The sequence below is a fragment of the Molothrus aeneus genome, chromosome 9, assembly GCF_037042795.1.
Source record: "Molothrus aeneus isolate 106 chromosome 9, BPBGC_Maene_1.0, whole genome shotgun sequence".
Classification (NCBI taxonomy): Eukaryota; Metazoa; Chordata; class Aves; order Passeriformes; family Icteridae; genus Molothrus; species Molothrus aeneus.
Window position 1 is genome coordinate 6,051,623 of NC_089654.1, and position 23,500 is coordinate 6,075,122.

General features: G+C 43.8%; 1 protein-coding gene across 2 annotated transcripts in view; it reads left to right on the top strand.

Annotated features, from left to right (window-relative positions):
* CC2D1B (coiled-coil and C2 domain containing 1B) overlaps positions 1-23,500 on the top strand; it is a 28,460-nt gene that overhangs the window by 3,737 nt on the left and 1,223 nt on the right. The window contains exons 4-24 of one of the 2 annotated variants that reach the window (XM_066556101.1): positions 2,615-2,724; positions 3,489-3,608; positions 4,705-4,842; positions 6,781-7,042; positions 7,538-7,662; positions 7,797-7,872; positions 8,996-9,106; positions 9,595-9,725; positions 10,003-10,075; positions 12,176-12,288; positions 13,075-13,243; positions 14,465-14,637; positions 14,741-14,866; positions 15,378-15,436; positions 15,675-15,791; positions 16,261-16,334; positions 16,975-17,033; positions 18,761-18,812; positions 19,409-19,508; positions 22,266-22,356; positions 22,671-22,801. In XM_066556101.1, coding sequence (XP_066412198.1) covers positions 2,615-2,724; positions 3,489-3,608; positions 4,705-4,842; positions 6,781-7,042; positions 7,538-7,662; positions 7,797-7,872; positions 8,996-9,106; positions 9,595-9,725; positions 10,003-10,075; positions 12,176-12,288; positions 13,075-13,243; positions 14,465-14,637; positions 14,741-14,866; positions 15,378-15,436; positions 15,675-15,791; positions 16,261-16,334; positions 16,975-17,033; positions 18,761-18,812; positions 19,409-19,508; positions 22,266-22,356; positions 22,671-22,790 — 2,399 coding nt within the window. In that variant the 3' untranslated portion in view covers positions 22,791-22,801. Of the gene's footprint in view, positions 1-2,614; positions 2,725-3,488; positions 3,609-4,704; positions 4,843-6,780; positions 7,043-7,537; positions 7,663-7,796; positions 7,873-8,995; positions 9,107-9,594; positions 9,726-10,002; positions 10,076-12,175; positions 12,289-13,074; positions 13,244-14,464; positions 14,638-14,740; positions 14,867-15,377; positions 15,437-15,674; positions 15,792-16,260; positions 16,335-16,974; positions 17,034-18,760; positions 18,813-19,211; positions 19,509-22,265; positions 22,357-22,670; positions 22,802-23,500 lie in introns of those variants that run through there. The other variant, XR_010784124.1, reaches the window with a different exon arrangement.

The window sequence follows — 23,500 nt, forward strand, 5'->3', positions numbered from 1 at the left end:
ATCACTGGTAGAAGCTGAACCTGCAACTGCTCTTTTCTTTACTTCGAAAGGTTTAATTTATTACTCCACAAACAATGTAAAAGTTTTTTTCTGTTGTTGCTCTTGTAGATATATGAAAAAGATCTCTGGTGGCTGGCCCATTTAATGACTAAATTAAGACATGCTTTTTTAGCATATGAAGTCATAAAAAGGTGTAGTAGGCGCTAGATGATTTTAGAAGGGAAATTATGTTTCTTGTGGAGGGTGGGTTGTTTGTCATGTGGTTGTTCTTGTGTTTTTGTTTGAAGAATGAATTTACATAATGAGCATTATATTTTTAGTTACTTGGAGTCTGTAACCAAAACTAAATCCCATTTTCAGAGGCAGATACTGATGCAGTCACTTGGAGAATCCTGTAGCTTGTGTTCTGCAGGTTACAGTGTCTCTTGGAATGGACTGTTGTTACCATTCTTAATGCTTCAAGTGTGTGTTTATTTGGCCTGGTGGTGTTTGCATGCAGCTCTGCAGTGGTTTACAGGCTGGCTGTAACCTGCCATGAGCCAAGGCTGCTGCTGCTGCTGTGAGGGCCCCTCAGTGAGCATGCTCTGCCTCTGAGCGCGTCTGTGTTTGTGGAGCTGCAGGCTGAGCTGCTTCAGGAGCTCCTCTGCCAAAATAAACCTGACTTCTTGTGGCAGCTTTTCAGCTGAACCAGGTTTGCTCCCTGCCTGTCTGAGAGCTGGGGTGGCAGCCAGTGCTTGAGGTGGGGAAAGCAAAATGGGACCTACAGGGGTGTGAGCAGGTGCAGGAATGCAGGAAGGAGGGGATAGTGCACCTACAGCCTTATTTGCAGCTCTGCAGTCATTTCCCTGTAATATTTGAAGGGGCTTCACACAGAGCAGCGGGGAAATGAAGAATTTTGAAATATTTAGGCAAGACAACTCTATAAACACGGTGGCTGATGACAGACAAAGGACAAGTTTGTATCTGAAACTAAATTCTAAATCGTTTCCACTCTCCACATTTCAAAATTTTAGTAAACTCTTAAAGCTAATAAGCACAATTGTGCAAACAGGCATAACAGCAGAACTTCTGCCATTGGACATAGATTACTCATGGCTAAAACCTGCAGGATGATGTTCTGAGGGTGAATCTGTGTATCAGGAGCTCTTGAATTGTTGTCAGCTTTTCATCCCTCTCACCCTCATGTCATTTATTTTGTTGTTTCAGTCTTTTTATTCATAAGAGGAAAATAAAACTTCAAGCAGTGCAAAATTAACATTTACTATGCCTAACATTTACCGTGCCTTCTAAATGTGTGGTTAAAAAGGGATTTTCCAAAGCAGCGTGCAGCCATTCTGTTTTCCTGTTAGAATTGTAAGTGTGTGGGTTAGAAGCTGATGGAGGATGAGCAGCTGGCACTGGGCACTCCTGAGACTTGGCCCAGTGCAGAGGTGGGGGCAGGATGCAGGCAGGTCTCCATCTGCCTGGGAAGGAGGAGCTGTGAGGACTGGGGACAAACAGATCCTGTCTGGGAAAGGGCAGAAAAAAGGGATCCAGTGCAACTCGTGTGCTTGGTTCTTGGCTGAGCACCAGGTGCAGTAATTCCCTCCTGGATCACATCCTAGAGCTCTGGTGGGTGTGGGGGAATGGCCTCCTCCTCCTCCAGCAAAAGCTGCACTCTTGGAACATCTTAAGCCCAGAGATCCCTGCTGTCTGTGATAAGTGCCAGCTGGGCAGCTGCTCACGTGTTTGAAATTGTGGCCTCATCTTGCTGCACGGGATTAGAGCTGAAAAACCATCTGAGGAGGCTTGATTAGGTTTTTTGCCTCTGCTGCAGTTTTCTGCACAGCCAGTTGCCTTTGGGTATGGCCTGCAGTCCAAGTTTTGCTAAGGGTCAAATTTATGAGCAGCATGTTTGATACAAATACTGAAGCACCCATGGGGTCAATTAGATTGTTTGAACAGAAACAGTTTTGTACCTGGGTTAATTTTCAGCTGATTCAGCAAATGCAGGGAGTGAATGGGATCCATTTAAATTGACTTTAAAGCTCTGTCCTGGAGATCTGTATTTTCTGCAGCTTTTACTGCCACTGGTGAGTCACAGTCATGTGTCTGCATAGGGAAGTATCAGAGGCATTTACGTGGACCATTGGGATTTGTGGGCAAACAGCCTCACCTTGGAGAGCATGTGGAGGAAGTTGATAGTTTAGGAAGATGTGGTTGGCACAGGATGAAGCACAGATGAGAACTCAGCAATGAGGAGTTAAGTAGAGTTTTCAGGATGAAGACCAGAAGCAAAATTGAAAAATGAAGGAGCCAAGAAAAATTTGGAAAAGGCTGAATCTCATCATCACAAGACAGCAGTGCAGAAAATGTGCAAGTGGCTTACTGCCTGCCTCAATTGTCAGAGCAGAAACACCAGGGCTGCTTTTCCTGGCTGCTCGCTTCCCAGTCTCTGCCCTTTATCCATCAATATACTCTCAGTTGCCTACAACACTGTGCAATAAAGGGGGCACAAGAGGGGAAGGCACTGCTCTCTTTCAGCTGGTAGCAGCTCCTTCAGGATTTATATCCAGTGTTAACTGGGTATAACTGTTCCTCAGGATTTATGGCTCCTTGGGATTTCCTTTTACAGCTCCTCTGCCCATGGATCATATTGAAAAGATGGCTGCAGAGTGTATGAAGGACCTGAATGAAGAGGAAGATGCAGATGATGAGGACTTGGAGAAAGATACAGACCTGCTGGTATGCATAACTATTAGCAAAGAGTTTTAGTATGTATTTTTTTGTAATTTTTTTTAACAGAACTGCGTTTAGCAAAAACACCTGTTAACTTCCTGGTGAGAAGCTAAAATATTGCAAAAGCACCATTAGATGCAAGTCTTTGCAGGATCCATCCCCCTGCACAGCAAAGTAAGAGAGTTTCCTAACATTTATATGTGTGGGGGTCCTAGAGAATTGAGGGAAGAGCAGGAATCCCATTCCATGTCATCTGAGGAAGGACAGGCAGGGACAGTCTCCCTGAAGTGCTGTCTGCCACCATTTTGCTTCTGCTTCAAGCAGTGCTTGGCCTGAGAGAACACCCCAGGAAAATCTCTGTTGTTTCAGTGACTCATCTAACTGGCAGGGTTTAGGGAAGGAGTGTCAAGCAGTGGTTTTGACTGTCATTGCTAGTAGAGGCTTTTTGAAAATTTCAAATTTAGGTTTGCATAATCTTTGTAAAAGTACTTCTCTGAACTTCTCCAGCTTCAGATCTCCAGCTACAAACTTGTGTGGTGATCCTGGGGCTGCGGTGTGGCTCTTCAGTGGTATCTGGAACCAGTTTAAATTAATAATAAAAAATAAAATTGAATTTAAAAAAGACTGGAATAGAAGATCTTCAGGCTCTTCACTTGGGTTCAAGATCCATCCAAAGCTTCTGACACTTTAGACTCGATTTTATTTTTGTCTTTTGAGGACGGAGAAGCTTTTGAGGAAATGCCTTTTGTTGGCTCTTACTTTTACCTTAGGCAGAGTTACAAGAAGTTCTGGGGGAAGAAGGTGAGGCAGGAAGCTGTGAGGATGAAATGACAGCAACAGAGCCATCCCCAGCTGAAGCAGAAGCTGAACCACCTGAACTGCAGTCACAGGTAGGAATGAACTTCTTGTTTCTGACAGTTTTGCTGAATCACTGGTGTCACTTGGCTTGTATGAGGGTCATTGTCAAGCATCTGGGGAGGCCTTGTCCTCCAAGGAAGAAAAAGCTACTATTGCTGTTTCCTCCAAGGAAAGCAGTGCTGTATGAGGGCAGGTGATCCTTTTGCTTTGTTTCCAAGGATGAATTCAGATGTTAGCATAGAATTGAAGAAGTAAACAATTGGAGACAAGCATGTCTTGTCCCTCATTATACACAGGAGCATGCAGACTGAAGTGTAGACTTCCAGAGTTCGTATCTTCTCCCTAAGAGTATTGAGCAGTGTGCTGAAATTGTGAGACATGTTATAACTCAATAGTTTTGGGGTTTTTCTCAGTAGCATTATCTGTCTCAGCTTAATTTGTCAGTCCTCATGCAGTCAAATCCTTTATTCAGTCACTGCATGTTTCTGTTGTGTGCCACAGATTCCAGTGCCTTGTACACTGGGCCTGTTGGTAAATGGGGTTGAGAGGGTTTCTATAGAGATAATGGCCATAATTACATCAGGAGCCATCTGCAGGGTCTCTGTGGCTGTGGAGAGTTTCTAAGTTGCTGCTCGTGACTTTGCTTAGGCTGCTTTTGTCACTGAACTGATTCCAGGCTGTAGGAGGAGGAAAAAGAGCTCTTGTTGTAAAACCAGGTTGAAGCCCAGAAGGGAGCAAACTAGCATGGTTTAAAAATGAGAAAAGAATAAGTCCAGATTTGTGCCAAAATACCTCTTCACACCCTCTGTTGTGTGGGGTTTGAGAGGCTTCAGTGTTCTCCTCACCTACTCACCGACCACATGGCTCCAATTACTCTGTGAGTGAGAGTTTCCCCAGTCTCTCCACCCATTCTTCTCTGTGAGGCTTTTGAGAGAGCCCAGAGGTGGATGCAGGGCCCGTTAGCCCAGCACAAACCCTCCTCTGTTTCAGGGGGTTCTTTCCTGCACTCACTTCACAGCAGAGTGTGTGTGTGTGTAGAAGAGGAGTGTTTGCTTTTTGGTGCGGTGGGAAAACTCGTCTGGCTGGATGAAATAAGTTTTCTTGATTTGTTTTATTGTTTTTTCTGAGACCTCCTCACTTCCTGCTGTTACCAGTGAGCTGCAGCAGATGCTCCAGGGCAGGATTGCTGACTACAGGACGGCGATTTCCAACGCCAGGGGCTCGGGGGAGAGCGCCAAAGTGCGGCGCTACGAGAGGGGCCTGAAGGTGAGTGGGGATCACCAGGTGTGGGTGAGGCTGAGGAAAGGCAGCTCTCTGAAGGCTGCTCTTGCCAGCTGCCCGAGTTTGTTGACAGGAAATGAAATTTTTGTGTGCTGCCTGGTGTTACTTTAAAAACATTTGTTGTGGGTAGTCATTGTTACTGACTACCCACCTGATACAGCAAACACACGGATAAGGTGTGGCTTCAGCTGCCTTTTGAGCTTTGTTTCTGTTGAATTTGCCAGGTGGTAGCTGGAGGCAGGGTTTGTGGTACATACTGAAGTTAAACCCACCTGCCTGGGTCTGAATTTGACTGGTGATGACTGCTCATGTTACCTTAAAGCAAAGTTTAGCAGTTCTCCTAGCATATACACCTCGCAGTTCATCACTGCTGCCGTCCCCTAGGTACTCACCTTCCACTCACTTCTGTCAGACAAAGGGAGGTGGTGCCTTTCCCTGAGTGTTGGCTGTGCTTGAGAAGGAATAGAGCAGGATTTCTGAAGAAGGCAATTAAGAGCTGCAGCAAAGTCTCTCCAGCCTCTCGTGTTCCAGGCAGGTGGCGTGCTTGCAGTGAGCTGCAGTGCTTGTTTACTGCTGGGCAGGGCCTTTCTCTCCCCGTTGCTTTCAGCAGCTCTTCTGCATCACCTCAGGCAGCAGCAAAGCTGAACAGCTCAGGGCTGTGCACTGGGGCAGGATGTGATGGCTCACTGGGTTCCAGGTGTCTTGGGGTACAGAGGGAGCAATTGAGGCCAAATTCGGGGAAGAAAAAGCCCAAGAAAGATGTGTGTGTGTCCACTGCCTGCCAGCCCTGACAGGAATGTACACAAAACCACCTGGCCTTTCTGAGAGCCACAGGGATGAGCAAACCAGCTATTCCATCCAGTCATGATGTGCCACTTCCTTTATTTTTCAGCCTAGGGAGTTTCCCTGTGCCTAAGCAGTGTAACTGAGGGTAATAGACCAGAGCTCACTTCACAGCTCACAGCTACTGAATTAGCAAAATTACATGTCAACAAATGGTGTAGAGTTCTCTCTTCTATGTAGCTCTTGGAACTGAACTTTTACCTCAGACTGTCACCCCCACATGGAGAAGACAGAGCTGCCTATGGGTTGCTGGTCTGAACCCCAGTTTCACATGCAGTCATTTCAAAGTATCTCTGCCACTGTTACTCAAGAGATCAAACAATGCCATGGCTAAAAAAAAGAAAGCAGTGATTCTGGCACTGATGAGGTTTTGTTGTTGTTGTCTTTCTGTGCTTCCATTTCAGTTTCTTTGGAAGATGAAAGAAGTAAAACTTTTGTTTTGGCTTGAAGTGCATGGTGGTCTTTTGTCTGAACCTCAAATTAAATTTAAAAAATAAAAATACTGAGGAAGGTAATACTTGGGGAGGAGGAGGGTATTTAAAAAAATGAGCAGCAGTTAACCCAAGTTAGAGATGGTGAGAGCTCCTTACCATAGGTGGTGAGCTGAAGCTCCATTTCCTTTATTAGTATTTAATGGCTTTTCTCATTGCATTAAATGGGTTTGCAGAGCCCTTCCTTCCCTGGATCCATCTAGGCAGTGGCATTTCAGAATAGCCTACTTTATTCCATTTTAAAGATGCACAAAATCCATCTACAGTTGGGTGGAAATGGCTTCCTTGGTGACTTTCTGTGACAAAGCTGAGTGGATCATATCAGCTCTCCAATAATTCTGGGTGCTGAGGTACCTGCAGTTACCTGCTTTGGGTAACAAGGCCTTTGCTCTGGTATCTGGACACCTTTCACTGGCACTGAAGTTCTTTCTCCCTGCAGAAGAACAGGGAGCTGAAGGGCAGCAGTCTGTGGTGATGTGTGTGACAGAGCCTGTCATGTGTAAGGGGATGAATTTGTCTTTTAATGATCTTATGCTGGTAACATGTTTGATGAAAATGCCTGTTGACTCTGTTGTTCCTTCTGTGCCAGACACTGGAAACCATGCTGGCTGCAGTGAAGAAAGGCAAAAAAATCAATGAGGAAGAAATGCCACCTCCTGTTGCAACAGGAAAGAGTTCTTCTTGTGTACCTCAAACCATGAGAGTGGAGCTAGAGAATTCAGGAGATTCACCAGAGAATAAAGCTGACTCTGCTGCACATGATGAGCAGAGGGCTTCTCCTGAGGCAAGGGAGCATTTGGAATCAGAGTCCCTGCAAGGTCGTGCTGCTGCTGATCCTTCTGTGGAAACAGGTACTGTGATCTGAGAGGAGAAGCAGTTGCAACCCTATTTTAATGTTGCATCTTCCCTGATGATTGTGTTGAGTGTAGCAAAGCACTGCTTATGTTGGAACTTCCTACTGAATGTCTCAGAGTTGTCCATGGAATGCTGAGATTCTGGCAGTGGAATCAGTTATAGTTTTAGAGCTTTTCTGTGCACTGGATCAGTATCCTTAACTTCTCCTGTGCCTCAGTTTCTCCTTCGTTATTTGACATGTGGAATTCCAGCCTTTAAAGAGTTTTGACATACTGACTTAAAGACCTTATGTTTTTTTTCTTTAAATTGGGAAAAGTGGAATTGTTGTGTTAGATAGGACTTCTGGTGACTGGAGGTGAAAGGATATTTGTAAGATGGCTGTTGTGACTTACAGCAAAAGGGGACAAATGTGGGTTTGCATAGATGGATGTAGAAAGGGATGCAAATCTTGCATGCTCTGTGTCAGTCTCAGCATTGTCTCATTCTCCCAGATGCCCAGCACAGCAGCACACGAGCAATCCTTCTTAAGAGGCAGAAGGAGTATAAATTAGCAGCTCTAAAAGCCAAGCAGCAAGGGGACCTGGAGAAGGCAAAGGAATACATGAAGGCAGGCAAGGTATGCACTCAAGAAATCCCAAATGCTGAACATACCCTGTGCTGTACCCACATACATTAAATGTCACATACTTACTGTGGCAGCTGGCAGGTCTTGGACAGACCAGAATAAACCTTTTGTTTTTTCTGTGTCAGAAATTTAATGTGGTGTTGGAAGCTTTGGACAGTGGGCAGCCAATAGACCTCCAGAATATGCCTCCATCTCCTCAGGGTAAGGCTTGTCTTCAGGAAACCTTTTCAGAAGTCTCTCTGTGCTCTAATGGAATGATTCTGCATTTGGTTGCAAAGCTATTAAAAGAACTGGAGATTGTTTTGGACTGAGGCTCACTGCATGTTCACAGTCTAATCAAGACCGATGAAGAGAAATGAGGGATCATTACTTACATTGCAGTTACTCTCTGTGAATTACAAGTTCAAACAAGTATTGATGTCTCATATTCCAGGTTTTCTAAGTGTAGATAACAGCAGCCAGTATTTGAAGTGGAAGGGAAATAAGGATAATGGCACGTTCTTAAAATTTACTGTAATGTTTGATGTTACGTGCTTCAACTAAAATTCATAACGTTCAGATTAACAGATTGCAGTGCACTAAAGTCTAATTTTTAAAGGAAATTATCAATATTAAAGATACCTCAGTCCTGGTAAGAGAGTTTTATGTTTTTTTAAGTAGGTGCAGTATCCCCACCAATAGTTAATGCTTGGTCTTTGTAGCCCAGTGTTTTAACCAATTTACTTTAGTAGATTATTTTATTCTAAGACACTAAATGACAGATTATTTCAGTAAATCATGAGAGTCATGACTCAAGTTACTGATCACTAAATGGCATTGCAGAGGAACTGCACCCAAGGCATAACCTTGCCTTAAAAAAGTGCAAGATTTTTGCAGCAAATAATCTTGTAGTTTTCTTTTACACAATACCAGAAACAGGAGTTTCTGAATAGATGATATGAGTTTTTTCCCTTTCCCAGCACATCTTTTGTTACTAGAATATTTTAGTCAATTAGCAGACTTGTTCACTCTTTCCATCTGCCAAGATACCAAGTTATATTTTGGGGAGAGAATTCTTAGAATACTTGAACTACTTTTACTTTTTTTTTTCCCCCCTCAAGCAGCCCTAACCAAAATTAAATCAGCATTTGAGATTTTCTCTTATAAAGCATGTTCTGTAGATAATGGGAACCATAGACTTAGCTAGCCGTGGAGATTCTGTTTGGAAGCCAGAAAGCTTTCAGGAAGATAATATGATCAAATTGAAGGTTTTCTGAGTGACATGCAGCAGTAATTGCTGTGTAGGGAACATGTTGTGAAACTTCCTGCTTTCCCTGCTTTGCAGATCTTGAAAGCTTAGGACATGTACAAGATGCATCCAAGCAAAAAGTACCACCTCGGGTGGGAAGTTCCCAGGATCTTGCAACACCTGAACCTCAGACCCAAGAAGCTTCAGGTAGGACTTTTGCATTTCATGTCCACATACAGAAACAACCAATGGCCCTCAATCTTCGTAAAAACCACCAAATCCATCCTAAAAATCATCAATGATGCCTTAATTGACCTCCCAGCAGCATCAAATATCTCAGCATGATGAAACTTCAGGTCTCCATTAGGCATTTGCGTAATCACTCAAATCATCACAGGTCTCCTGCTAGCCATGCACTACACATGTAGTAAGTCATGAAAATAGCACAGCTGGGAAGCACTTTAAGGTCTGACCTCTCCCACTGAACTGCAGCAGGAGTGAGTAAGCCTGGCTGATGCTCCTGAGTATTGTTTGCTGCTGATCCAGTCTACTTTTGTTCTGGATCAGTGATGGAAGTAAAAGTTAATGAACTTTCTAACATTGAAACTTTCCAGTGATGTTCTCTGAAGAAGGAGAGGAGACAGGCAGCCTGTGTGTTTTGAAATCTTGGTGATGTGGCATTTTGTGTTTTGCAGAGTCCCTGCAGCAGCCCAGGACGGTGCTGGAAGCGCTGCAGCAGCGGTTGGAGAGGTACAGGGCAGCAGCAGCTCAGGCCAAGGCCAGCGGGGACGATCGCAAGGGCAGGATGCACGACAGGATAGCCAAGGTACAGTGGAGTGTGGCTCTTTGCATCCACCAAAGCCTTTTGAATTAGTTCTCTTGCTGAAGACTTTTTCAAGGCTGAAATAATTTGTGTATTGTCTGTCTGTTTGAAAAGAGATCCAGTGGGGAAGCTGGAAAGCATTTGGAGGAAGAAACAGAGACAATGCACATCTTGTAGTAAAATACTGAGTCTTGTGCAGTGTTTATGCTGGTTCAATACAGATGATTGCTAATTCACACTCAGCTCTATTTTATGTCTTACTGAGTGCCTTTGATTGCAGCAATACCAAGATGCCATAAGAGCCCATAAGGCAGGGAGAAAAGTGAATTTTTCTGAGCTACCTGTTCCTCCTGGTAAGTGTGACTGTAAAACGTCCTAATCCCCAACTTTTGTACACCTGCTGTGCTCTGGAGGGGCTGTGCAGGTATTGCCTGCTCATCCTGGGGAACAGCTCCTCCTTTTTCTCAGTGAGTAGCTGGCCTTGCTGTTTGATGGTATTGTGAGATTTTTTTATTAATGTTCTCCCAAACACTGACACTATTGAATATTCGTGCATATTGACTGCCTGATTGACAGTATGGGAACTTAAAACTGGCACTATTTGAAAAGTTCAACAACTTCACCATAGGCAGGTGCTAAAAATGTCACTTGTCTATCCTCTGTGTCAGCCCTCCTAGAGGAAAGACTACATTTGGGTTATATTGGCTCCTTAGTTTTGCTGGAAAGAGGTTTTTAGAAGTGAAAAAACTTTCCTGATGTCCCCCATTCTGCTGATTCCTATCCAGGAGCCTCAGAACTTGATATCTAATGCATATCCCCTTGTAACACCTTGTAACATCAAATCAGTATTGCAGCTCTCCTGGCTGTTAAAAGCATCTGCAGAGATGAAGCACACCATGCCCATGGTCACACTGAGACAGTGGCAGAGGCAGCAGCTGAGCCTGTTTCTTGAGACACTGTGTCCTGTTTATCTTCTTCAGAACACCAAGTGCTGTGTCTGGAAAAGTTTGGGCAAGGTCATCTGTGAATGATCTGCCTCTCATTTGCATGATACCATTTCTCCCCTAGAAACATCTTTCCTTTTATCTTGGGCCTGATGTGTTCTTCTGAAGGATACACTCAGCTCTACAAAGCAGTGCCTGGATTTTAAGTTGGAGGATAGAGATGGACCTTGTGGTACTTTTGTCACTATGAAATGTGGCAATGGCAAGCACTGCAGTGGTAGTAGAGTAGGCACTGCCAGCTCTGCCAGGTCATGTGTGGTTTTGAAGGTTTCCTGTTTTGAAGCTGTCCCTGAAAGGCAGTTTAGCATCCCTTTTTGCAGAATGTGGTCTCTTTCTTGGTAAATACCAGTTTCTGTAAGAGGGAGGCACTCCATATTTATACCTCTGGAAATGTGGAGAACTGCTCAGTGTCCTTGCACATCAGCTGTGTTTTTCAGCCATCATTTAGGAGCCATGTGATTTACACTGAAGACAATTATCAGGCAGTCACTGAAACCACCAGTGAATTATCCTGGGATGGCAGTGCCCTTCATGGCATCTCCCTGGTGATGAGTACCAGCCTTGGACTCCCTGGAAACAGAAATGCTGCTGAGCAATGGATCAAATGTCACACGGGGCAGCAGCACAGGATTCTGTTCTGCCTGCCTGAGTACCTCAAACTTGTGCTGTAGCAGCCATCTCTAGGTTTAGAAGCAGTTTAGTCACTTAGCACTTCTCATGAGACTGGCAAGAATACTTGCTATATATTAAATGAGAAAAGTATTAACAGACATTTTATAGTAGTGGCTCTGGATCTCTGTTCTCTGAAGCTGACATTAACTGGTCATGTGGCAGTGAGAGTTTATCTTCCATCATCAAGCCTTCCTCCCATACTTAAAAGAATAACAAAACAATGAAGGACATTATTCTTCATACACTTCTTATTTAACTCCTCTGGTTCTGCCTTGGTTTGCCACCTCTGCATTGCAGTACCTTTTCAGCAGAGGCTGAGTGTGTAACAACCACACAAGCTGTCAGCAGTGGATTGTTTATTACTCTGGGGGTAGCACTGATTTTCTGCTGGACTGTGTGCCTGCTAAAGTGAGGCAGCACTGAGAGGGGAAAAAATGGGACTAAATTCTCTGCTGGTTCTGGGGGCATCCCTACTACTGAAATCTGAGGTTACTTGGCTGGCTGCCAGTTGCTCAGCTTGGAAAACTGCTCAGTTATTGCATCATTTTACTATCATCCCCTTAAGCTGGGTGTCTGTGAGAGATCTGATCTAAAGCCACCACTCAGACTTGATCTAGCAAGGCTTTTTGGCCTTGGCCTCAGTCTAGTTAGACTGAACACTAAAATACACTAGATAATAGGTATTTGGATAGAAACAGCTTCACAGTAAACAAGTGCTATGGAAGACACACCATGGGGCTTATGCAACTCTCTCTTCTGTGTTCCTTTCCTGCACAGGATTTCCCCCTCTTCCTGGTCTTGCAGCAACAGATGGTGGCAGCACAATCGCTGCTGTCCTGGAGACTGCCAGCAAGCTGGCAAACATGGAGGAGAATGATGAAGAAGAGGAGGTTAGTGTTGCCTGGTAGGATGTGTAAAGGTTCAATTGCCATCTCTTGTGGCATGCAGAGATGAGGCCATTGGATTTCCGGGTAAGGAAATGAGCTGGAATACATTCCCAAAAGTCTGAGGAGTACAGGATCTCAGTAGTCATTTGTTTCCTCTATAGAGTAGGAGAGACAGATGAGATGTTATTATTACAGTCAGTACCACAGAGTCTGTGAGTGCAGGGTTTGGCTCTTTCATAGCTGTCTTGTATTTAGATTTTATTTTCAAAGCAAACACTTGAGATCCTCACCACTCCTTTACATTGTTCTGAAGTTAAATCCATACTTTTATCCTGCATCCCAGTAGCTTCCTATGTTTGTTCTTTCCCAGGATGTTCAGCTCTTACTGCTTTTTGTCAGGCTGCACCAGCATTTAGACTTTGCTTTGATTTCTATTTCTCTCTGCATTGCCTTGCTGATTGATTGTGCTTTCAACTGGAGTAGCTTTTAATGGAGAGAATTCCTGGATGATATTTTTTCTGCATGCCTCTACTTTTTTAAAAATCACAGCCTTGTTAAACATTCATTTTATTCCATCTATGGCTTCCATAGATCAGCTACCTGCTGGCCTGGCATGGCTCATAAACCTCCAGAAGTTAAAATTTAGTGTCTGGAATGCAATGCTCCCCTCAAAAAGGGACACCCAAAGACTGATACAGTGATAACCATGGTTGTTGATGCTTGAGATGCTGTCCTCAACCTTGGAATAGATTTTGTGCATTTAATATGCATTTGTTTTTGTTTTGCTAGAATGAGCCTCTTCCCCAGGCCCCAGTTGCCAAGAAGCCCACTCAGGTTGTTAAGCCAACTCCAGTTTCATCTGCTGCAGCTCAGGAGAGCTCTCCTGAGCACCTGAAACGAGCTGCATCACCCTCCTCCCTGGACAAGGCAGAATCAATGGATCATCTCCCTCCAGCTGGTAAGTGAAGGGATCACCATCCCCAGTGCTCCACATCCAAGTGGTTTGCTCTAGTTTGGTGAAGACTTTATAATTTAGGTGTGAGCCTGTGAATGTGTGTCATAGATTTCCTCTGACAGGAGCCTCAATATGTGTGTGCTGGAGGGCAGGCCCGGACCAGCCATGCAGCTTTATTTCACAGAGACAGCATGTATAATTATAAGGCTGATTAGGTTTTTTAATTAATTTTGATGTACCAAGTGTATTGATTCATAATGTTTAACTCTGCTCACAGCTGAACTCTCCATATACCCTCATTAAAGGGGACAGGTTGCCAGTGTGAATCATTCATTGATCTAATGGAGCTCCCTACATCACACAGAGTTCCCTGCCTGGTGCTTCACCCAGGGATCTCAGGCTGGCAGTGCAGGCAGGGCTTCATCAATCTCTGCTCTTGCCTTGCTAAGGTCACTGAGCAGTTGTGTGTACAAGATGAATTGTGCAGATAGTGAGGGACAGGCACCACTCCAGTGGGGTTTGGGCACACGCTGCCAGTGCTCAGGCTCTCGCTGATGCCTCCACTGTAACCCCATCCTCCTTCCCTTCTGCCCTGGGCAGTTCCCTCAGGGTCAAACAGAACTGCCTGGCTGACTGATGCACTAACCTGGTACAGTGTAAAGCAATCTTAGTGCTGTGGTTGTCCTTAATGTTTTGGCAAGGAAAGAAGAGACTCAAGCATTAAGAAGAAACGAAGAGAACAAGGGATTACAGAGAAGCAGAGGTGATACATCCCAGTGGGCCTGCACATTGGTTCATCAGGGTTCTTTTCTGGCAAATCAGGGGAGAGGAAGGAAATTACTCCAGAGGATGCTCATAATATTTGCTGTATTTTAGAAGTTAACATGGAGAGCTGAAAATTTGGATTCAGCTTCTCCCTTGGACCAGTCAGCTGTGCTGGAATCTGTCTCAAGCCTGCAAATTAGGGGCTGTAATCACTCTTGTGACACTTGTTAAGTGCTGTGAGGTTTTTTTGATGAAGGATGCTGTTCCAGAAGGAAGCTTGTTTCTTTTTTTAATGCTTGAAAGTGCCCAAGAAACAGTTGAGTGCAGTAAGGAAATCTCCTGATTTGACATGTGTCCTTTCACTGATCTTTTCCTGGCTGTAAACTGAACAGGGTAAGCCTGTGGCAGGGGCATTGGCAGTGTCAGATGAGTGAGTGTTTCTGTACAACTGTTTTTCAGTTAGGGAGCAGCTGGAATTTCTGGAGAACAGGAAGAAGCAATACCTGAAGGCAGCCATCAAAGCAAAGAGGGAGAACAACCTCGAACAGGCAAAGACCTATCTCAGAACAGCAAAGGGCCTTGACCTAAAGATTGAGCAGGCAAAATCTGGCAAAACTGTTGATATTTCCAAGGTTAGTAGGACTGGTAATATTCTGCTTTATTTCCTATTCTTGGACATCTAAGTGCTTACTTTTCCCTATAAGGGCTCTGAAATGTGATGTTCTTGTGTTGCAGCTGCCATCACCTCCTACAGATGATGAGGGTGATTTTATCTTTGTACACCATGAAGATGTCAGGCTGTCTCAGAAAGCAGATGAAGTTTATGCACAGCTTGTAAAATTGCTGAAGGACCAACATGAGGTGACTGTTTTATATTTTTTAGAAATGTTTTGGAGTTTCTTCTGTACATTTCTGTGGGGTTTATTAATACTATAATCCCATCATTGTTCCAGTGGGGTCTTTTTTTTTTTCTTTTAAAATACTTTTGAAATTGCATGTCCTAAAATGGACGATTTTCAGAGTTGGATTCTATAGATAGTTAAAGCCAGAGGGTGTGCTTGAAGGCTTGGGACTAGCAAATTATCACTCTTAAATATGAGCACTCCATTTTGAAAAAGTACCTGAATATTAAAACTAGGCCGAAGGTGAACATCATATCTACAGATCAGGTGATTAAAAAGTAAAAGGGAGAACAGCTCAAACAGATGCTGTGCTTTGGACTTGAGGAATGGGGTGGTGAGTGTTCTTGAGTGACTCAGGAAAATGCCTGGTTTTTCTTAAATTAGGTTGTCATCAAGCTCAGCACTGTGCCAGTCATGAATGTGTGTGAGGGTCACTGAGTGAATGTGTTTGGTTTTGTTTGTGTTGACAGAGGTGTTTGCAGTACTCCAAGCAATTCATGCATCTGGGAAACGTAGCAGAAACAACTCGGTAAGACCCAGTGCCTGCTTTCAGTCATCCCCAAAGCTGCTGTTTCAGGGTTGAGTCTGCTGCACCCCCTAAAGATGTTGGGGTTTGAGTTTTTCCTTGTGTGAAAGGGTTGGGACTCTGATTCCTGCATCTCCACATTGCTCTCAGCTCTGGCTGAGGGTTACTCTGGGTTCTGTTTGATTTTGAGCACATGTGGGGTTTTTTGCCAATTTTTTTTTTTTTTTTGCCTTTTCTACAGGTTTGAGAAACTGGCACAAGGTTGTAAAAAGGATATGGAGATCCTACAGCTTGCACGAGCACAAGGAATGGATCCTCCAAGCCATCACTTTGAGGAAAGAACCTTTAAAATGATAAGGTGTGGAAAAACAAGAGTATTTCTCAGTCAGGTTGGAATGACTTTCCTGGTCTTTTGCCCTTGCTTAGAGAATTCTGGGCTTCAGCAAACTTGGGTGGCATCCAGGATTATGCTCAGCATTCCTGAAAGGATACTCTCAACAACTTAAATACAAAATTGCTCTCTACCTTCTCTTGCTGATTCTTTTGTTTTCAAAATGCCTCCAGCTTCCCCTCTTATATTCTGTTTCTTCAGCCATTCCTCCTTCCTCTGTGTTTCTCCCTCCGTGCTGTTGCCTCCTGGGTTTTGTTCCTGGTTGAAGAGATATTTTTAGCTCTGTTTGTGCTCTTCCCTTGCTCTGCTGTATTTTGTGGAGATGATCTCTCTAGGAGTGCACTGTTGAAAAAGCTCTGACAAATAGCCATGGCATTCTGGTCTGGCAGTGGATCACCTGATGATGGGATGAATGTGCTTTTTTGTCTTTTCACAGGATATTTTCTGATCTCAACAGCACAGAAATGCACCTTCTTATTGTCAGGGGGATGAACCTACCAGCCCCACCAGGTGTGTACTCAAGAGGGCATGTGGGCTTTTTCCTCTGAGTAGGTAAGGAAAGTAATGGGGAACTAAATTTCTCTATCTTGAAGGCCACTTCAGGAGCCAGCATTTCTCTCAGTAAAACAAAGTAACCACGTTTTGGGCTCATGCTCTCCCCCAAAAAACTTTAAACAGTATTTTTATAAAAGCAGAGAGGTGAAGAAGGAGAATCTGGGTTCCATCTAGCCAGTGAGAAGAACTTTAAATTTTCCTTTAAATTTTCATAACTGGGTCATAGTTAAGGTTTCATTTTTACCTCCTATTTTGTTACAAGTGCCTGCCTATGAGTTGCAACACTTTGACCCTTCAATAGACAGGGTTTGCTCCAGCCAGTGTTACTGCTTTTAGCCCCTTGTTCCTGGGAGCTTGTAAACCATCTGTGCCAGACTCTTAGGACTAACAACATTAAAAATCCCAGGTGTTTTCCCTTGGATGCCAACTTTCCGTGGATTTTGGTTTGATGGATGGGGTTTTCACTTGTCTAGAGGCAGCTCATGAGTCCTGCTGTAAAACAGTTGGGTGCTCTTGAGAATCCTGCTGGACATGACAGCTGCAATGACAATGTCTGTACTGGCTGTTTGGATTGGCTGCTTGTTGTCTCACCCAGGTGTGTCACCGAGAGATTTGGATGCGTTTGTGAAGTTTGAATTTCAGTACCCGAGTGCGGTGAGTGTGTCTGGCTCTTCTGCCCCTCAGTCTGTCCCCCCTGCCACTGCATGAGCTTGTGAGGGCTCCAAGGAAAGGGAGAGCACTTCTAGACATCCTGCCTGGATCTGCTTTTAGAGCAGATTTATTTTTCTGAGAAACAGAGCTGCTGAGCCTGTTGGCTGCAGGTTTGAGCTTTGCACCTCGAAGCTCTCCACACCTTCCCCTTGGCAGGGTGGTGTCTGCAGGTTCTGTGTCAGCAGCACTCTCAGTGCTAAGCCATGCCCACCTCTCCCCCCTGAAGGTACAATCAGGCTCTTTCCAATGTTGGCAAAATGTGTCAAAGTTCATTTCTTTGGGGGGTGCAAACACACCCAGCACCAGGGCACACAAATTTGTTGTCAAGGACCACCTTAGATGTGATCTCCCTAAGTCCTCTTCCCTTAAAAAAACAGCTTTTAAAGATATTGCATTTGATCCTCTCTTAGACTTGTAGAAATGGGTTGAAAGGGTTAATCTTTGCCATCAAATAAATGGTGATTTAATTAGGAAATATATCTGTATTAGACCATGCAAGTTTCTTGCCCTTACTAATTAAAACTTGTGTGTATGTGCATGTATGTATGTGTATGTATATAAAAATATGTATACACATATGTATTACTTCTTTCCTTGGAATTCCCCAGTGTCATCCTGTTCCTCTCACCTTGAAAAGCAGTCTCTGGTCTGAAAAAACTCAAACCTGAGAGCTAGAAGGGCTTCTGAGGAGAGACTGACTGGTCTCTTACTGTCAGTAGAAATCCTGGGGCTTTGCTGCTCTCTCTGTAAGGCAAAACCAGACCTTGCTCTTGCAGGGCTAATGCTTAGCCCTGGGAGAGTGCAGAGCCTACATTTCTACCTCCCAATAAATTTTGCAGTAATTCCACTAAAATTAATTCATTTACCTGTGGGAAATTGGTGATGGTCAGACCAGGTTTGTGTTTAGGTTTGAGTGACTCGAGGCCTTAATGAAGGAGTAACACAATTAGGGTGGCTGAAACCAGAATTGATCTGTATGAATAATTTTCTGGGGAATGAATAAGAATCAGCATAGTTCCTTTTAATCTATTTTCCTTTGTTTAAAGCAGAACCAGGTCTTTACTCTTTAGCCAACAGTCAAATAAATATACCACCTTTCTCCTTTACAGCTGAAATCAGTTTTGCAAAGTAGCTGCAATAATTAGGCCACATTGTCCTTGTTCATTCCCCAGAGATTTAGTTTGTACTCTGCTTTAGGTTAAAAGTTAATTCATTTTGGTGGCAGATTGATTGTCAGGAAAAATAATAGTAGGACAATTCCCTGAATGATTTGTGATGAATTCCTTGTGTAGCTTATTATTGCAGCTAATGCAGGAGGAACAGAATTACTGTGTGCTGGAAGGTGCACAGTTTGTCACGGAGTTTTACAGCCCCAGTCAGTAACTTTATGATGATTGGATTGAATTGACTGTGACTATGTAGCTTATCTATGGCTCTCATATTTAATGTAATGTTTTGCCTTATTCTTTCTGCAGTATTATCCTTGTTACCACACTGCAATCCAAGTATTTTAGTCTTGAATATACCATGACTCTTCTTATTTAGATAACCCCTAAAACCTTATGTTTCTGGTATAGGCATAAAATAGAGCTGGCAATAAAAATGGTCACTAGTCTGTTTTCAAACAATACCTGACAGTTTTATGTGATGTCTGTCTCTTTTTTTGATAGGAACAACCTCAAAAGAGTAAAACACCTGTAATTAACAATAACAATTGTCCAGGTGAGTACTTTTTTTCTGGAACAGCAGGGAAAATGTTGCACCTTGGGAATCCCTGGACAGTACAGGCTGGTGTCAGACTGTGGACCAGGCCAGAGATCCTCCCACCTTCTTCTTTCTTATGGAAGGGTTTGTTGGGGGGTGAAGTCCAGCTGTGTTGGCAATTTCTTCCCCCTCATTCCAAAATATTGGTGGTAGCTATTATGTCATGAATTAAACCAGTATTAATTATATTATCCAAAACACCCCTTCCCAGTCATTCCAGCCTTACTCTTTTTCTTTAATACTTTGTACCTTTTTTCGTAGCCACAAACACTGTTTACATGTTGGAAGTCCTAAACTCTGTAGTTTTAGCTCCCCAGTACCCTGCTGTCAGCTCACAGTGCTTTGGTTTCCCTGCAGTTTGGGTTCTGTCCCTGTAAGGCGAGGGTGACCTGAACTGTGGCACAGGGACACGCCCTGGGCCTGACTGAAACACCCTCCTGAGGAGGATTGCTGTGGGCCAAACTGAGATAAAACAGCTCTGAGCAGGTGCATGGGATGGAGCCCTGCACCCCCTTTGACTCCCAGGCCTGCTCCCTGTCCTTATTTCACTGCAGAGTACAACCAGCTGTTCAAGCTCAACATCAACCGCAACCACCGCGGCTTCCGACGCGCAATTCGCTCCAAAGGAATCAAATTTGAAGTGTTCCACAAAGGGTGAGTCCGGTTTGCTTCTCTGCTAACAGCTGGAAAGAGTGTTGGAGCTGAAGTTTATGAGGCACAATCTCTAAGCCAGCACTGAAGAGTTGGCTGGTGTTCATGTCTGAGAGCTCTCAAAATGTGCCTGAGCTCTGTAGCTTCTTCCCCGGTGGGGTGAAGAAAGGCACAAATTCAGTGAAGTTGTTTCAGATCTTTCTCAGTCCCACCAACTCCTGAGAAAGCAGTGATTTACCTCAAATAGTTTTGATTCTTACCCAGTTTGGTTTCAGTCATCAGGACTAGAAAATTTAAATATTCTGTGGAATAACTCTGTAGAATAATGAAGTGAAGTGGCAGCAAAATACGAAGAGCAGGAAAGCAGGTGACAGGTGATGGCAGAACTAGAGTTATGTTTTGTACTTTGATTCATTGCATCTTGCAATACCTCCTGAGCACTGCTGGCAGCTGCCTTGAGAGAGACAGACTGCCCTCATCTCAGAGAGCAGCATCACAAGATCAGTGTTCAATGTTCAGGGAGATCATCCTCAGTCCAGGCTCATAACCAGGATCATCCCCAGTCCAGTTATTCAGAACAGGAGTGGCCTGTATTCCCTCATCCCTGAGTTGGTTGTGATCCAAGACTGTGATGGGATGCCAGATAATCTGGTTTTTGTTTGGTGGCTCTTTGTCCTATTCCTTGTTGGTATTACTGGGCCATGCAGAAATTGTCCGTAGGTTTTCTGAGATGGTTTTCAAGTAGCAGATGTTTCAGTTTGTGACCTGAAGTCCCACTGTTTTACTCCAGATCATTCATTGGCATCTCTGTTGAAGAAAAAGTTGATTTTCTTTTTTTTTTTCCTGTCAATCCTGACTGCTCCACTGCTCTGTGTTCAAGATCCCCCCCCATTTGCACAGAGCTGTGAAGTGTTTACATTTATTTTAAATGGGGTTTCTATCACCTTTTCCCAGCCATCTCCTTGGGAGAAAGGACAGGATGAAGTGATCCAGGCTCTTTCCTAAAGACTGTCTGCTCCCTGTCTTTTCCAAGACTACAAATGAATAATACTTTCAGAAATGCTTTGGTGGATGTCGTAGCTTTGGGTTCTCTGATAGCTCTTTGACCATCTCCCAAGAATTATTTTTGCTCGGTGAGCAAAGGAAACTTGTTTCAGGTCATATATATTAAACCTCAGGTTAACAACACTTTCAAGTAAAAACTCAGCAATGTATTTTTCCAAAGGAAAAGTCTCTTCTTGAGCCTCTCCCAACAGCTTCTGAAGATGAAAGGGGATTTCCCCAGAGCTGTTTCTGAAGCCATAGCCTAGAGCAAGTTCTCAGTCTTCACAGCAGCCCCCTGGAACTGAGCAGGGATGAACCAGTCTTTATTGTTTCTTGAGTTATAAAATGGAAAAATGCTTTATAAAATTCAGCAAGAATTGCTGATTCTCTGAAGTTCATGAGCAAAGTGGCCCACATGCTGCAGTACAGTTACATAACCCCTCATTTGAAGGTCCTTGTGAAGTGAAGGAAGTATTCCAACATGTGAGCTAAGAAACTCTGAACTTTCCTAAATTGTTCTATGAGTCTGCTGTGGCCTCACTGATTGAGAGTCTCAGTCTCAGTTGGCACCAGTGATGTGATCATGAGGGTCCATGAACAATCTTTGAGTTTCCATTGAATATCTCAAGTCTTGCTTGATTGTATCTTAGTATCTCTTAATGATAATAGCAAGAAGGGTGGAAGTTTTGGGGTTGTGGAGAATGGGTTTTTTATGTTTGTTGGTCTGGTTGCTTGTTTTTTCTGAAATAGAGTGGGTAAAAAAGGGAAGCTTCTGAAATCTTGGAAAATTTCCAAGAAAACACAGCAGGTGTGGCCAAGTTACCTTTTTTAACTCCAGACTCTGTAGAGTTTAGTTGTTTATCAAACCTTTTGGAGACTGGTTCAGGGAGATGCTTGGATGCAGGCAAAGAAATGCTATGTTTGAGCTGAACAGTTCTGTGGAATTAGGGTGGTTTAGTCTTGGCTGTTGCCTTTGGGAGGAGTTTGTCTGGGTGAGGGCTGTAACACCTGGCTCTGTGCAGGTAAATTGCTGATTTATTGTTCAACACAAGTGACTCCAGCAAGAAGTTGCTTGTTTTCTTCACAGGGTAAAAATGCTTCTGTGCTTTATTCCAGCAGACTGGAAATCCTAGAATTACAGTTTTTGACCATTAAAACTGCCAGTGTGTAGGTGAATCCAAACAATAGCTGAAATGTTCTTATTTACTGAAATTGTTTTGATTTATCAAGATGAAACAGAATGATTCATGAGACTTTTTCCTAAAAGTAGTTTGCCAAAAGCAACAGTTGCCTGTGAAATGATTGTTTTGCTGGGAGATGGAACTTCCTTGGGAAGTCCTTCAGCCTGTTGTGTTAAACAGCCCCAGGCAGAGGATGGCCCTGTGCTGGCCTCTGGGACCTCCTTCCCTGTCACCCCGGGCAGGGACAGGAGCTGCTGCCACTCCAAGTGCTGATGTAGTTGGTTGTTTTTCTTCACTGCTGTCTTCGTCTTTACCTTGGTTGCAAAAGAATAATTAACAAATGAGTACTTTCTTATCTTGTTCCTTGTAGTGTGGTTTTTAAGGGTTTGCCTGTGGCCCTGTGATGTGCAGGGTTCCAGGAGCACGTCCTGGCCAGCCCTTTCTGGATGTGGGGATGGAGCAAATAGTGGTGACCTCTGGGCTTGTTTTCTTTTTATGTTCTGACAGTCTTTACCCCTTCACTTCTTTGGCACAGATCCTTTTTCAGAAGTGACAAACACGTGGGGACGGCACACTTGAAGCTGGACAAGCTGGAATCAGAATGTGAAGTTAGAGAGATCATCGAGGTAGGATTTTGGGATGAGGTGTGTTCTTCTGCTCAGAATTTCAGCCCAAAGGGGAAATGAGTATCTGGATCATATAAATGTGTGAGTGCAGTCAAGTTTTGTATTAGGTGAATTTGATAACCTGCCTGGGTTGTGGGGGACTGCTCTGCTGAGCTCCAGTCCAAGGAATGCTTGGCTGTGACACTCCCAGCACTGCAGTCACCTGCAGGGATCTCTGTCACGCTTGGGCCACAGGCAAATACAGTCACAGTTGTACAGCTTAATATTATAATCCCTGTTTGTCCTAACTGCTCTTCTTTTTGTGGTTATTTCAGATTTTTGATGGCAGAAAGCCCACTGGAGGGAAACTGGAGGTAAAAGTGAGACTCAGGGAGCCCCTCAGTGGTCAAGATCTTCAAACAGTTACAGAAAATTGGCTGGTCCTTGAACGTTAGTTCTGTCTGAGGTATGAGCTCTGTGTCCAGAGGTGGTCTGGGCAGGACCCGACAGCCCTTCAGATAAACTCTGCTTGAACAATGTCTTTTGTTGGCATTGACCTAATTGTACTGCTCTGGCTTCAGTAGCATTCCTCTTTATATTTGTGGTGGGGAGTTGACATCATTTCATAAATGAGGTTACAGAATCTCTGATTAGTTTGTATCTCAAAGATGCTGTTTCACAATAATTTGAAATACAGGGACAGCTCCTGCTGTCACCTTTACTAAGAATATTATTTAGAAAAGTGGTAAGTAATCTGTCTTCCTTTGCTTGATCTCCTGAAGCCTCTGTGCTCCCTCTTCCTTAGCATATGTATTCACTTTACATTTCTAAATGGCAATTAAGCAAATATTCATCAGCTTTAGAGTGACATCACCTGTTTGGAAACAAAGGTGTGACAAATAGTGTCAGATTGTAGAGACTGAGGTCTCATTTCAGTACAGGAGTCACCCTTTGGGTGTCAAAGGGCCTGTTTTAGTGGTGTCCTCCCAGCCAAGGAGGTCAGCAGGTCCCCTGAGCTCCAGTCAGGCTGAGGGACACATTTGGTGACCATACCTGAAATAACAACTTGGCCTCGTGCCCAAGCACTTTCCATCACTGGAGCTTAATAATTTTGCTCCATTGATTTTCCTGGTTGACCATCCAGAACCTTGGTGTCAGCATTTTC